Below are 13721 nucleotides of genomic sequence, written 5' to 3'. Positions count from 1 at the left end.
TGTCACTTAGATGATCATCCATCTCCAGTATCTTTCTACACTGCTGTGTCTGATAAAGATGTCCACTTGGCTTAGCTAAATGGCTGGGATGAGCTTCACATCTTGAGTGACCTGGGTGAGAATATATATATATATATATTTGGCATACTCCCAGCTGGATCAACTTGACACAGTCCAAGCCTTCTTTGCTCATCCCTCCCAGGAACAACCACCCCCATTGTACCTGGGAGCGGGGTAAGCAATTAAATCTTTGTGCAAATATAATTGAAAAGGTAGACTATAAAGCAGAACATGGAATTTATAATAGTTACATTTGAAAACCATCTGTCATGCCTCCATTGGAGCCTGAATCTGCGGAGGAAAATGAGCTGGAACGGGACCCTATGGAGGGCGAGGGAGGGGTGTCTGTGGCTTCAGAGGAATGTGGGGAAGAGCAGGCCGAGGCAGGCCAGGGCCCTTCAGGGTTGGGACAGGATGAACAGGAGAGACAGAGTTCAGGCGATGAGCAAGGGCCACCCCCACCTGATCCTAGAGCACGGAGAGAAGGAGGGAACAACGCAGGCAGGCTCAACTACTCAGAAGGGGAGCATCCTGCCCCTCTCCACAAGGCACACCTGGAGACTGAGATTAAAGGAGACGCAGTGGGGAGAGGCATTTGTCAGGAACAAATGCTGTTTCCTTGGAATTTTGTGTGTTGTTGCTGATCTCTTGTTCTGTGACTTCTGCTTGGAAACCCGGCAACTCTGACCATTGGACTGACTGACAACATTGCTTGGATATTCAAAGACCTTGGACAGTATTTTGGCTTCTCCTCTGAAACTGCTCAGGCAAGCTTGTATTCACACAGACTGGTTAGGCTTATGATGTATGTATCATTCCTTGTTTCTCCGTGGCCTTGAGTAAATTCCTCTCCTAATCAGACTGTATGTGAAACTACTTGCAGCCAGAGGCGGCGGAAGGTGTGTGTGTCTTTCTTTGTTTTGAGGCTTGAACAAAGATGGTAGATCAATGAAGTAGCCAGTAGTTAAATGTGAGAAGAAAATAAGGAAGAATTAAACAATTTCAAGACTTGTTCCTGCCTCAGTCTCCTACCTGAGCAAAGGGTTGATTTTATTTCTTCATGTATATTTTTTATGTTTGAATAAGTTTCCTATTCATTTTCTGGTCAAAAGAAATTGCAGCCATTTAGGCCTGGTTAGAGATGAAGAAGACGAACTTTGAAACTTTGGTGCTTTGGCTCATGAAGTTTTCTAGAACTTTTATGGTGAAAAATATCTGAAGTTTTTATACAACAAAAATAAAATAGATACACACCCATACATAGATAAATCATAGCATCATCCTTGAGCATGGATTATATTAATACTATAGAGAAGCATGGCTTTTAAAGCATACATATATCCTATTTCCCTTTACCTTGACTGTTTTACAATGGGTGCATATTCAATTTATGGCTTCCAGCTATGCCTTTCAGAAAAAGTTGGGAAACGACTGAAGAATAAGAAGCACAGATAGTTAATTTACAAAAGGAATTTCACTCCTGAGATTTATTTTATAACATACTTGCCTGAAGGATTTTTCTAAGCTCTCTGTCAGTTCTGGCTAAAAGGTATTTTGTTAAGAGTTCACCTCGGATCATACTGGTGACTTTCTAGCGCTTTATCTCCATGCGCTGACATTTCCTATCTGGTTATCTGATGAAGAACTTCGTCTTATTTTCTCTTCATTGGGACCACTTCTCCCTTTCAACTTTGCCATACGAAAAGATTATGACTTATCAACACAACCCTGCAGAATGCCAAACCGAGACCTACAAATGAAAGGAAAGCTACAGTTTCACGAAGCCAGTACATTTTTTTTCTCATTTGGAAAACCGGCTGGTGGCATATCTGATGCAATGCTATAAATCACAAGTTTGAAAGAGTAAATCTGTATTTTGCAAAGGGGGAAGTGACATTCTTGGCTCTCTAGAGCAGAGGTCCCCAACCTTTTGGGCACTAGGAACCAGTTATGGGAAGGGAGTTTTCTGTGGACTGGAGGGGGTGTGGTTTTGTGTGCTGCCTCATCCTGCGGATGAGGCTTTGCTTGTTTATGTGAACCGGGTGCTGGCACGTCATGGCCCAGTACCAGTACATGGACCAGGGATTGGGCACCCCTGCTCTAGGGTCTTCCCTCTCCAAAATGCACATTTATGCATGGACTGATCCTAGCATTTTAACATGCACATGCCGTATCTGCTTCTCTTGTTAGCTCTTCCTCCCTGTCTTGTATTCAGTGTCTTAAGTTCCAAAGAAGCTGTTTTCATGTAAATCCATTAATAAAAGAAATCAAAATAATAACTTTTTAATGGTTATGTTCTTATATTTACCAGGAGCAGAGGGCAGGGCCCTCTATAGCTTCCTCTTGGATAAGAGTTCAAAAGCCACATTCTAAATCTAATGAAGCCAAAATAGAAAGTGTAGAAGAACACTGAAAGTCTATTCATAATAAACAAAGGCATCAATTTAATAAGTTTGTGTGTGTGTATCCACTCACAAGTGGTTCTCATGCCTCTTAAAATAAGCCTGCCCTGCAGTCACCTTACACAGAATTAAACTACAAACTCACCATACAAAATTAAAATAGAATAGAGCTGGAAGGGGCCTTGGAGGTCTTCTAGTCCAGCCCCCTGCTCAAGCAGGAGAACCTATACCATCTCAGGCAAGTGACTGTCAAGCCTCCTCTTAAAAATCTCCAATGATGGAGCGCCCACGATTTCTGGGGGCAAGCTGTTCCACTGGTTAATTGTCCTCACTGTCAGGAAGTTTCTCCTTAATTCCAGGTTGCTTTAATCAGTTTCCAACCATTGTTTCTTGGTGCTTTGGAGAATAATGTGCCCCCCTCTTCTTTGTGGCAGCCCCTCAACACTGCTATCATGTTTCTCCTATTTCTTCCTTTCTTTACGCTAGCCCAACCCAAGTCCTGCAGCTGTTCTTCTTATGTTTTAGTCTCTAGGCCTTGCAATTTTCCAATCTTTCCCCCCAACTCCAACCCATATTTCTCTAGCCATCAATGAAGCACCCTTTCTGCTGTCTAAAATTCTTGAATAAGTTGCACAGTACAATTCTACATAGACTTAGTCCATTTGAGTTCAAAGATATTTATTCCCAAATAAGAAAAATAAGGACTGCAGCCTTCTTATGCAGAATAAATATAATAAAACATAACCCAACGCCACTGTTGAAATTTGCAATTTCACAGCAACCTTTGGGGGGGAGGGGTGGAAGTAAACACTCCCTTTGTGTCCATCTTCCCCCTTTCTGAGCACTGGCTTAAAATATATAAACAAAATGTTGGAAAGAAAACTATTCTGTGATTGTATCAGAACTTTTCTAAAGCAAGTTAAGCTTGTTCACAATGTTCCCCACAGTTGCTGAACCAGCCATTTTTCAAGCAAATATTAAATTCATGAGGTTCTAAATACACAGTAAAAAGACAATGAATTGGAAGAAGTTGGGTATGGCTGTAGCTTGTACCTATTTCAGTTTGCCTTCATATTTAATTTGTTGCAGTGAGAACACGCCGCTCACAACACAAATATAAACCCTCCATTGATAAAACAGGCAGGAAACAAGCATGCCCAGAAAAGAGCCAGGACAGGAAAGAAGGTGTATGAAAAGAAGGGGGTGTTTTGGTAGGTGGAACCAGGGCTTTTTTTCTCATAGAACGCTCAGAACGGAGTTCCGGCACCTTTTTTGGATGGAACCTTGTAGGGTAGGCAAGGCGGGTTGTATGACATGTGTGAGTTCCGGCACCTTTTTCTTTTACAAAAAAAGCACTGGGTGGAACGAATACTGTAAGACAATATTGTTTATTAGAGGCCAGTGTTTTGGTTCTGGCAGCTTGGAGGCCAGGATTTTGTTGTGAGCCTGCACTTTAAAAATGTGGTCTGAAGAAATTCATGACGGTGGGTGGGTGGATGGAATACACTAGTGAGGGCAATTTCTAATTCCAGTAGTGCTGTAGAAAAATTCTAGAAGACTGAAGAAAGCAAGGTCCCTTCTTCTGCAACCAAATCTTTTCACTTCTTGTAATAATTGTTCCTCACTTTTAACTGGTATTTAGTTCTTTAACTTATGCTTTTAAAAGTTTGGTTGCTGTTTTGGAAGTTTAGGAGCAATCCCTATTCTGAATCCACCCTCTGTTGCTAATGGACTTCTGCAATGACCTTGCCAGCTGAAGGACAGGCTTTAACAAATCTTTTTTTGGGGGGGAGGGTTATAGATGGATATTTAGGGTAGAGATAACAGTCTCCTTGGACGAAACAAATAACCACTGACTTGGTTTATTATAGGCCTAACCCCCAATCTGTGTACATGTTGGTCCTGGAGAAAGCTCAAGCAGAGAATTTTTGACCTCTTTATATACAGACAGAATTAATGTTCTGTATCTTCCATGAGCTCCCTTTACCACCCACAAATATTTATATCACTTAAATTGCCCTGTCACACAGGAGGGCATTCACATTGGCACGCTTGGATGCTTTCCCATCAATGATTCTGTCAGGAAAGATTTAGTGGCATTCTGCAATGGTATGTGGGAAAGTCCTTGGGAGACCAGGCCAAGAAAAGCTGCCAAAAGAATGGTCAGATAAATGAAAGTTCACCCAAAATCAGGAATATGGGAGGGGCAAGAGGCTCAGGAGGGACCCTCTCTAATTTTTTGAGCTGGATTGTACTTTCAGATTTGCAATTTTATTTTTTATTTTTTTAAAAAAATAGTCATCTATTTGTGATTTCTGTCCAGTTTACTCCTTGAGGTTAACCCATTCCTTATCAAGAGCATTTATGTATCTGTTCAGATTCTGAAATTGGGAGAAAAGCAGACACGCTAATTCTCATTTTTTGAGAATAACAGAATTTATTTTTTATGTACAGAAAAACTGACACATCTATCCAAGCTTGGTGGCCAGCTCTTTAGCCTTGGCTTTTTCAAGTTTAGCGATCCGAGCAACCGATTTGGGACCCAGGACGTTCCCACCCCAGTGACGGCGAATCTCATCGTATCTCTCATTGTAGTTGGTCTTAACGGCTTCCACCAGTTTAGCCAAGGCTCCTTTGTCCTCAGGATTAACCTGGGTGAAGGCCACGCAAGTGCAGGTCTTCCGGTGGACGAGGCAGCCCAGCCTGGCTTTGCCTTTGATGATGCAATAGGGGACCCCCATTTTTCGGCACAAGGCAGGCAGGAAAACCACCAGCTCAACAGGGTCTACGTCGTGTGCGATCACCACCAGCTGAGCCTTCTTGTTCTCCACCAAGGTTGTGACTGTGTTGACACCTGCTCTCAGCACAGGCGGCCTTTTGGTTGGAACATCGCCCTTCCCCGCGGCTTTCTGCTCTGCCCGGGCCAACAGTCTCTGCTTTTTCTCTTGCTTGGTCTCAGGCCTGTATTTGTGAGCCAGCTTCAGAAGCTGAGTCGCCGTCTGGCGGTCCAGGGCTTGGGTGAACTGGTTCACTGCCGGGGGCACCTTCAACCTTTTGTAAAGGATTGCCCGCTGGCGCTGGAGTCGGATGTAGCGAGGCCATTTCACAAAGCGGGTCAAGTCTCGTTTGGGCTGGATATCCTGGCCGATGCCAAAGTTTTTGGGTCTCTTCTCAAAGAGGGGGTTGACCACCTTCTTGGCCTCCTGCTTCTTGACCATTGCAGGGGCCGGAGCTACCTTTTTCCCCTTGGCCTTCTTTCCCTTCGGCATCTTGGCTGGAGAAAGAAAAGCAATAACAGAATAACAGAATTGGAAGGGAGTCTTCTATACAACCCACTGCTCAAGCAGGAGACCCTATGCCATTCTGAACAATTGGCTGTCCAATCACCTAAAAGAGTTCTTAAAGAAAAGACGATAGACTGAATTCACAATTTTATTCTAAACTACTCATTGATTTCATATGGCAATTGCTAGCTACCTTTTCAACAGTCAGGACCAGGAAGTCTCCAGAAGTGTAGCAAAATTGGGTGCCATAGCAGTGACAGTTAGAAGCTACTGGGCCCAACTATACCTTAGTCCTAGGTATGGATATGTTGTTATTGGATACCTGTATTCTGTATTCCTTCTTAACTTTTTGCCTTTTTTTGTTGGTCTATGATGGTATACTTTAATTAAATATCTTGTGTTTTAGATAGTTAGCCACCTTGATAACTGTGAGATCTTGGATTAGAATTAGACGAATTCTAAAGTGGGAAAGAAAGAAAAGTCTATTGTTTGAGACAATCTGGGTTGTAACCAAAAAGCTGTTCATGAGAACTGTAAGGCTAGAACAAAAGTGTGCTGACAGAAGAGGTAGGGAATACATGGTGGCCAGGAGACTTTAGTGGATCCCATTGTCTTTGTGGAGCTTAATAGCATTAACTGGAAGAGGGAAAAGAAGAAGCAGCCAATCACAGAGCAGTCCATCCTGCAGGGCAGAAAAAGGTAGTTGAAGGAAAGGGCAGCACAGCCAGATGGAACTAAGGGTGTCAATAGATTGCGATGGAACTTCACACATAACCACTCAGCAGTTTTAAGATGGCTCAAAATGGAGAGCAATACTTTCAAAGAGGAGCTTCACAGCTTGAGCAAGAGGTGTATTTCTGATAGGCTGAGAGTGGGTAATAAGAAAAATAAAATTTTAGAAAGCTGGATTCAGCACCTCAGGGTAAGAAGCAGTAAAAAGCCAACTCTGTCACACAAAGAGAGCAATCTTTCTTTATCTGGAAGCCAGCAGATGATATATATGCATTCTCAGAAAGAATGGGGGGGGGCGGGGGGGGAAGCAGAAAGCTGAGGAATGAGGATGCTAGCTTAAGAGATAAACAAATGAGCAGCAATTAATCAATTAGAGTTGTGCTTGGTGAATTTGCCCAGCAATGCAAACTATAAAAGCTGTGAAGGAGAAAGTCAAGCTGATTTTTTTTTTCCTCAGAGAAAAGTTTGTCATTCTCATATCCTGGAATGGCCAGCCCTAGTAGCAACAGAGGTATGAGTAGAGTGCACCTAAGTATGTGAGCAAAGTCTTTCCTCTTCTCAGAACTCAGAGTTCTTATCAAGAACCTAGCTGGCTCTTAATTGTAATTCTAGGTGAAGTCCCAATGAATGGGTATGATTTTCCTGGACTGGACAAAATAACTTCCAGTTCCCAGGCTACAGTCACTTGTGAGCTATGGATCAAAAGTAAGGGGGGGAGTTTGAACAGTTACTCAAAGGGGAGAAAGAGAGAAAGGAGAGGGATTGTAAGGGAGTGAGATTTATAAAAACACAGGGCCAGTTATATTTTAGCAGGAAAAAAAATTATAACAGAGGGTGATAGAATCCATTCCTGCACTCAAGCAAATGACTGAGTGGCCTAGCAAGCAGAAATGGTGGATCTGGCAATCACCATCATATAATTTGATTCAGTAAGAATCAGAAACATTACCATCCACCCATCTCCAATGATATCTGTGTTTCAGGGTCAGAAAAAAAATAGCTCCAAATCAGAGTTTCATCTGAAACCTTTGTTCAACATTATATTCAGTTTTGATTGCTCTTGGAAACCCTTTTTATTTATGCTGCTGCTCAGATCTTTTATAAGGGTGGTTTACCTTCTGGCAAATAAACCAGTATTTTTTTTAATGTTCCTACTTTTAAAAAAATAAATAAATCCCTGAACAAAAAAAGATAAATGTTTTCAACCTCGAGATTGCTCAATGACAGAATACTTTACATTCGTAGTCTTGGGAATCTGAATTTAAAATGCAGCCCAGCAACCATAATGCATTTCAAATGCAATTCAAGCATATCAAAAATAAAATAAAATAAAAATAAAAGTAGCAATTATACAATTTTGCTCATACCCTCCAACCTTCTGCAAATGAAATTTGAAGAAGATTGGACAGTATGAGCAAAATGCACTAAATATTTAAATACTTGTTTTAATACTTTAGCACACACACACACTGTTTAGAAAATTTCTAATTGCACTATTTCCACCCGTTTCTGTCAGATTTTGACATTCAGAAATGTAAGTATTAGGAGTCCATATTAATAATAATGCTTTTCTCAAGCCAGCGTTATGATCCCTGAATTCTTCCCAAATTGGAGAATCTAATTGGAGCTGAAAACCGACTCTTCCCAACTCTTATTCAGCCAACCCATCCATTTATTGGGCTAATTCTTCTTAATGTGATTCAAAGCAATTGAGGACAGGATAAACCAGGTGTTCCCAACCAGGGGTGCTCGCACCCCCTGGGGATGCAAGACGATATCCCAGGGGATGCAAAAACTTTCAAAATTATAGTGTATATGCATAATTCATTGCCATTATTCCAAACTTTTGTAAGGGGTCTGAGAATATATCAGAAGCGTTTTAGGGGTGCGAGGTATAGAAAAGGTTGGGAACCGCTGGGATAAAGAGTGATACCAGGCAAATATGCTTTTCCCAAAGTTTCTACTATGCAAACTGTAGAAAGGGGCATTTCTCAAATGGCTACTATTACTACAGCTTGCACATCGGACATCAGAAAGAGGAAGAGCCAGTGCTTTTTTTTGTAAAAGAAAAAGGTGCCGGAACTCACACATGTCATACAACCCGCCTTGCCTACCCTAAAAGGTTCCATCCAAAAAAGGTGCCGGAACTCCGTTCTGAGCGTTCTATGAGAAAAAAAGCCCTGGGAAGAGCAATGGCTTTCTGTGACTTTCTAGTGATTACACAAACCTAGAGAGATGGAAGGAATTTCTGAGATTGAGGGATTAAAAGGCTTGGATAATAAGAAATTGGTGGCACAGCTCTGGAAGTAAATAAAGGCATTTTTTATTTTGGAGGTGGCAACAGAAGTTGCTTGGCTTATTCCTGATTCAGTGCAAAGCAGTCACACATTGCTATAATTAACTCAACCTTAATTAACTTAAGGAAGGTAGCAATAAAAGCCTTCTAGTCATTTTTCTTCAGGTTTAAGGAGATTTGTCCATCACTTCCAATTCACAGGAATATCTTTTCACCTGCTTCTCACACCACCATTTAAAACAGAATGAATAAGTACCAGAATTTCACCCTGCTTGCTACAACAGAGGTGTGTTAGGGATCAGCAATCCCATGAAAGGGAAGATTCATTCACTCCTAATTCATTGGAATGGACAGATCTATTAAATCTAAATGACAATAACAATGGTAATAATTTAAACACAGCCTAGTTTAAGTTCCATGCAAATGTGGTCAGGAGGAGACTATACAACATTGTGATAGTTTTATTAAGCTTCGCTTCTTAACAATGAGAAGTATATCCTGAATAGGAATAGCAGAAGTAGAAAGCAAAACTTTCTACAACTTTGGTATATTTGGAAAGCTGTTGATTCCTTAAGTAAAACTGTTGTTTGATGTTTGGTCAGGGCTGTTTGATAGCATCAGCCTTACATTTGTGGATTTTTCATTTGCATTCATCCATGCTTGATAGCAAGTGGAGATATTGCACTCAGCATCCTTTCTTGTTTTGGGATTAGAAATTGTTTGTAGATGTAACAAGAACTAGTCACTTTGGATTTCTCACTGTTCTCCAGGGAAGGTGAACTGATTATGTTTGTTATGCTCTGCTTGGATTCATTTCTGATTGGAAAGAAAAACGGAATTTAGCATATTACAAAGAGCATACAATTATGCCTGATAAAATAAATAGATCCATCTACTAGCAAATATTAAGTTCCTTACAGAAAAGAAGATGCATTCTTACTAAATCCGCAGTTAGCAAGGTATTAAAAACTTGATTTTGTCATCAAGCTTGAGGCCCTGATAATATGGGTTGTATTGCTTGGGAGATGTTGCAGTTGTTCTTAGCTGTTTATGCTGTTATGTTATTTATGTTTTAACTGTTGATTTTTATATTGTTTTTATACTGTCTACTGCCCAGAGTCGTATATGTGAGATGGGCAGCAATATACATGTTGTGACTCAGGGCCAGCCTGTGGGTCCGACAGCCGGCTCCGACGTATCGGAGGACTCAGATGAGGGGGAGGAGGGAGACGAACCGGCTGATGATGGTTTGGAGGCTTTGCAGAGTCCTCAGCCGGGGACCTCTTCTCAGCTGCGTGAGCCCGAGAGTGCGGAGGATGATGACCCACAGCTGGCCCTGTTCAAGGACGCCCGACGCAGGAGGCAGTCGAGCAGGAACAAACAAAGAAAGGCTATGGGACTCCTCGGGAGGAGGCACAGGGAGACCACGCCCTGAGCTCTCTATAAAAGGAGTGTTTGGGGAGGGGCTGGTTGCTGAAAGCAACTTTTCCGCTTGAGAAGACAAGCTCTAGTGTTTTTGTTAACTGCGTAATTAAATCTTGGCAGAAGCCTTTTAGCCTTGGACGCTCTCCAGTCTCTTCTTTCTGATAAGGGGTTTGTTAGAAGAGGGCTGGTTCAGAACAGTTTGCTTTCAGCCTCCCACCCCTTACAACTACGATGGAGCAGCTTCTTGCCGAGAATGCTCAGCTCACCCAGCAACTCACTTTGCTGGCAGCTCCAGTGGGGCAACTACAAGCCCAGGTACATGCTGCACCCCCACCCAGGAGGAAATGTCAGATAGCTATGCCGGATAAATTTGCTGGCAATCCAGAACTGTTTCCTGCCTTCCTGGGACAATGCCAGCTTTTTATCAGCGTGAGAGCAGCTGATTTCCCCACTGACCGAGATAAGGTGGGTTTCGTGTTGAGCCTTCTGTCGGGAGATGCAGCTCGTTGGGGCACGCCTCTGTTGGCACAGCCTAGCCCTTTGTTGGATAACTTTGGGGGGTTTTGTGACCATATGCGCCTCATGTATGAGGACCCAATTAAGGCGCAGACGGCCACCCGACGCCTGAAAGCTTTGAGGCAGGGTCAGCGCCCCCTACAGGCCTACATCAGCGATTTCCGGCTGCTTAGCCAGGATTCCGCCTGGAATGAGGCTGCGCTCGTGGATGCCTTCCAGGATGGCTTGTCGGAGGAGATGTTGGATGAGCTGGCCCGCGTGGACATTCCCTCAGACCTGAATGGGCTGATCCATCTTTGTCTGCGGATCGATGCCCGGCTGCAGCAGCGAAAGAGTCGCCGTGCCACCCCACAGACCCCTGCCGCTCCTGTTGTGCGTGAGCCCCCAGTCCAGAGGGAGGAGCCAATGGAGCTGGGTGCCGCCAGGTCCCGTCTATCGGAGACGGAAATGGACAGACGACGAACGGGGGGGTTGTGTTTTTACTGTGGGGACCCTGGACATTTGGCTGCTTCTTGCCCGAAGAAGCGTCAGTGGGCGTCAGTGATCAAGCCTGCCCCGAGAAAGTCCCCTGCTTTGCTGTCGGGAAACGGCCCGAGCCCGATCTAGACGGTGTGAAAGATCGGGCGACCCACAACGACCACGCCGAGCGACGCCGTTCCGACGGTGCCTGTGAACCTCCACGGCATTTGATTCTGGAGGCACGTCTTATCCTTCCTGGCAAGCCAGAGGGGATTCCGGTCCATGCCTTAATTGACTCTGGGGCTACCACTAACTTTATGGATTCGGCCTTTGTGGCCAAATGGGCTGTTCCCCAGTGTCCAGTGGATCCGCCCATGCTTGTGGAGACCATCGATGGTCGAGTGCTCCTGTCCGGGCCTATTACGGCCGCCACGCAACCCGTGTGTATGGCCATCAGTACCCATGTGGAGGCCATTCAGTTCTACGTCACTTCGGATCTGCACTTCCCCGTGGTCTTGGGACTGGCGTGGCTCCGGGCGCATGATCCACAGATCTATTGGTCTCAGAACTTGGTCACCTTCCCAAGTTTGCAGTGCGTGGACCACACCCGCCATATCTGTGCCGGCCAGGTGGAGGGTTCCCCAGGGGTTTCCTTGCCTCCCGAACTGTCCGACTTTGCTGACGTGTTCAGCGAGTCAGAGGCGGACCAATTACCCCCGCACAGGCCCTACGACTGCTCCATTGACCTAGTCCCTGATGCGCCTCTCCCAGTGGGGCGTTTGTACTCCATGTCGGAGCCCGAGTTGGCTGCATTGCGGGACTTCCTGACAAAGAATTTGGCTCGTGGTTTCATCCGGCCCTCGTCCTCGCCAGTGTCTGCGCCCGTGCTCTTCGTCAAAAAGAAGTCGGGCGAGTTACGGCTTTGCTGTGACTACCGGAAACTCAACGCCATCACGGTGCGTAACCGCTACCCGCTGCCCCTCATCCCCGAGCTCTTGGACCGACTCCGGGAGGCTAAGATCTTCACGAAACTGGACCTGCGTGGAGCTTACAACCTCGTCAGGGTTCGGCCGGGTGATGAGTGGAAGACGGCGTTTGGTACTCGCTATGGACATTTCGAGTACACGGTGATGCCGTTTGGCTTGACCAACGCCCCCGCTGTGTTTCAGCATTTTATGAACGATATCTTTCGGGATCTGTTGGACCAGTTTGTCGTGATTTACCTGGACGACATCCTGATTTACTCCCCGTCGCGTGAAGCGCATCATCAGCATCTCCGTCAGGTCCTGCAGCGCCTCCGGGAACATCGGCTGTTTGCCAAGTTGGAGAAGTGCCAGTTCTACCAGGTGGCCATCGATTTCCTGGGTCACCGCATTTCTCCTGAGGGCATCGCCATGGAGCCGAGTAAAGTCGAGTCGTTGCAGAGTTGGCAACCCCCGCGTCGCGTGAAGGACGTTCAGCGACTCCTTGGATTTGCCAACTACTATCGGACATTCATCCCTGGCTTTGCTGCCTTGACAGCCCCCCTCACCCGGCTCCTGCAGAAGAAGACTCGGTTCCAGTGGAACGCCCCCGAACAACAGGCGTTCCAGGCTTTGAAGGACGCCTTCATGAAGGAGCCCATCTTGAAACATCCCGACCCGCAATGGCCGTTTGTCGTGGAGGCGGACGCCTCCGACATTGCCATTGGGGCCGTGTTACTCCAGGCGACGACGCCCAGCGGTACCCTTTTCCCTTGCGCGTATCACTCTCGGAAATTGAACCCCTCGGAGCGCAACTATACCATCTGGGAGAAGGAGCTGCTGGCCATCAAGGCGGCGTTCGAGGCTTGGAGGCATCATCTGGAGGGGGCGCGGCATCAGATCGAGGTCCGGACGGACCACAAGAATCTGGAAAGCCTGCAGACCGCTCGGAATTTGAATCAACACCAGATCCGGTGGTCCCTCTTCTTTGCGAGGTTTGACTTCCGGGTGCGGTACATACCAAGCGAGCACAACCAGAGAGCGGATGCTCTGTCCAGAAAGCCCGAATACACCCGAGCGGAAGACAAGCTTCCGCCCAGGACAGTGATCCCCGTCGAGTCTTTTGCTGCGGTGCGGGAGCCGGTGGATATACGGGCTCGGATCCGGGAGGCGCAGCAGCAGGAGGCATGGGTGGCTCAGCGGAAGGAAGAGGTGGGGCCAGATTCGCCTTGGTCGGTCGCGGATGGACTCCTGTATTATCGTGACCGGCTCTATGTTCCAGGAGGGCCACTCAGGGGACTCGTCCTCAGCCAGTGTCATGATAACCCGGCTGCGGGGCATTTTGGCCTGTTCAAGACTCTGAACTTGGTCTCCCGTACTTTTTGGTGGCCCCGAGTCCGACACGATGTCCAGTCTTATGTCACCTCCTGCATTCCTTGCAGGCAGGCCAAGTCAGCGACAGGGGCCCCGCCTGGTTTACTGCAGCCCTTGCCAACACCCAAGAGACCCTGGGGGGCTATGTCCATGGACTTTCTGACGGATCTACCCCCATCCTCCGGCTTCACGACAGAGTTTGTGGTGGTGG

General features: G+C 45.8%; 1 protein-coding gene across 1 annotated transcript; it reads right to left on the bottom strand.

The window, feature by feature from the left end:
* Nucleotides 1–4894: 4894 nt before the first annotated feature.
* LOC310633130 (large ribosomal subunit protein eL8-like) lies at nt 4895–5752 on the bottom strand. The gene has a single exon (XM_083350797.1). The coding sequence runs from the start codon at nt 5729–5731 to the stop codon at nt 4931–4933; it is 801 nt and encodes a 266-aa protein (XP_083206923.1). The 5' UTR covers nt 5732–5752; the 3' UTR covers nt 4895–4930.
* Nucleotides 5753–13721: the final 7969 nt, after the last annotated feature.

This window comes from Vipera ursinii, assembly GCF_947247035.1.
Source record: "Vipera ursinii genome assembly, chromosome: 1".
NCBI classification, from domain to species: domain Eukaryota; kingdom Metazoa; phylum Chordata; class Lepidosauria; order Squamata; family Viperidae; genus Vipera; species Vipera ursinii.
Note: the sequence above shows the minus strand (reverse complement) of the source record. Positions and strands in the feature narration are given on the sequence as shown.

Excerpts from the sequence above, each read along its gene's own strand:
- LOC310633130 (XM_083350797.1), bottom strand. The coding sequence starts at position 5,731 with ATGCCGAAGGGAAAGAAGGCCAAGGGGAAAAAGGTAGCTCCGGCCCCT.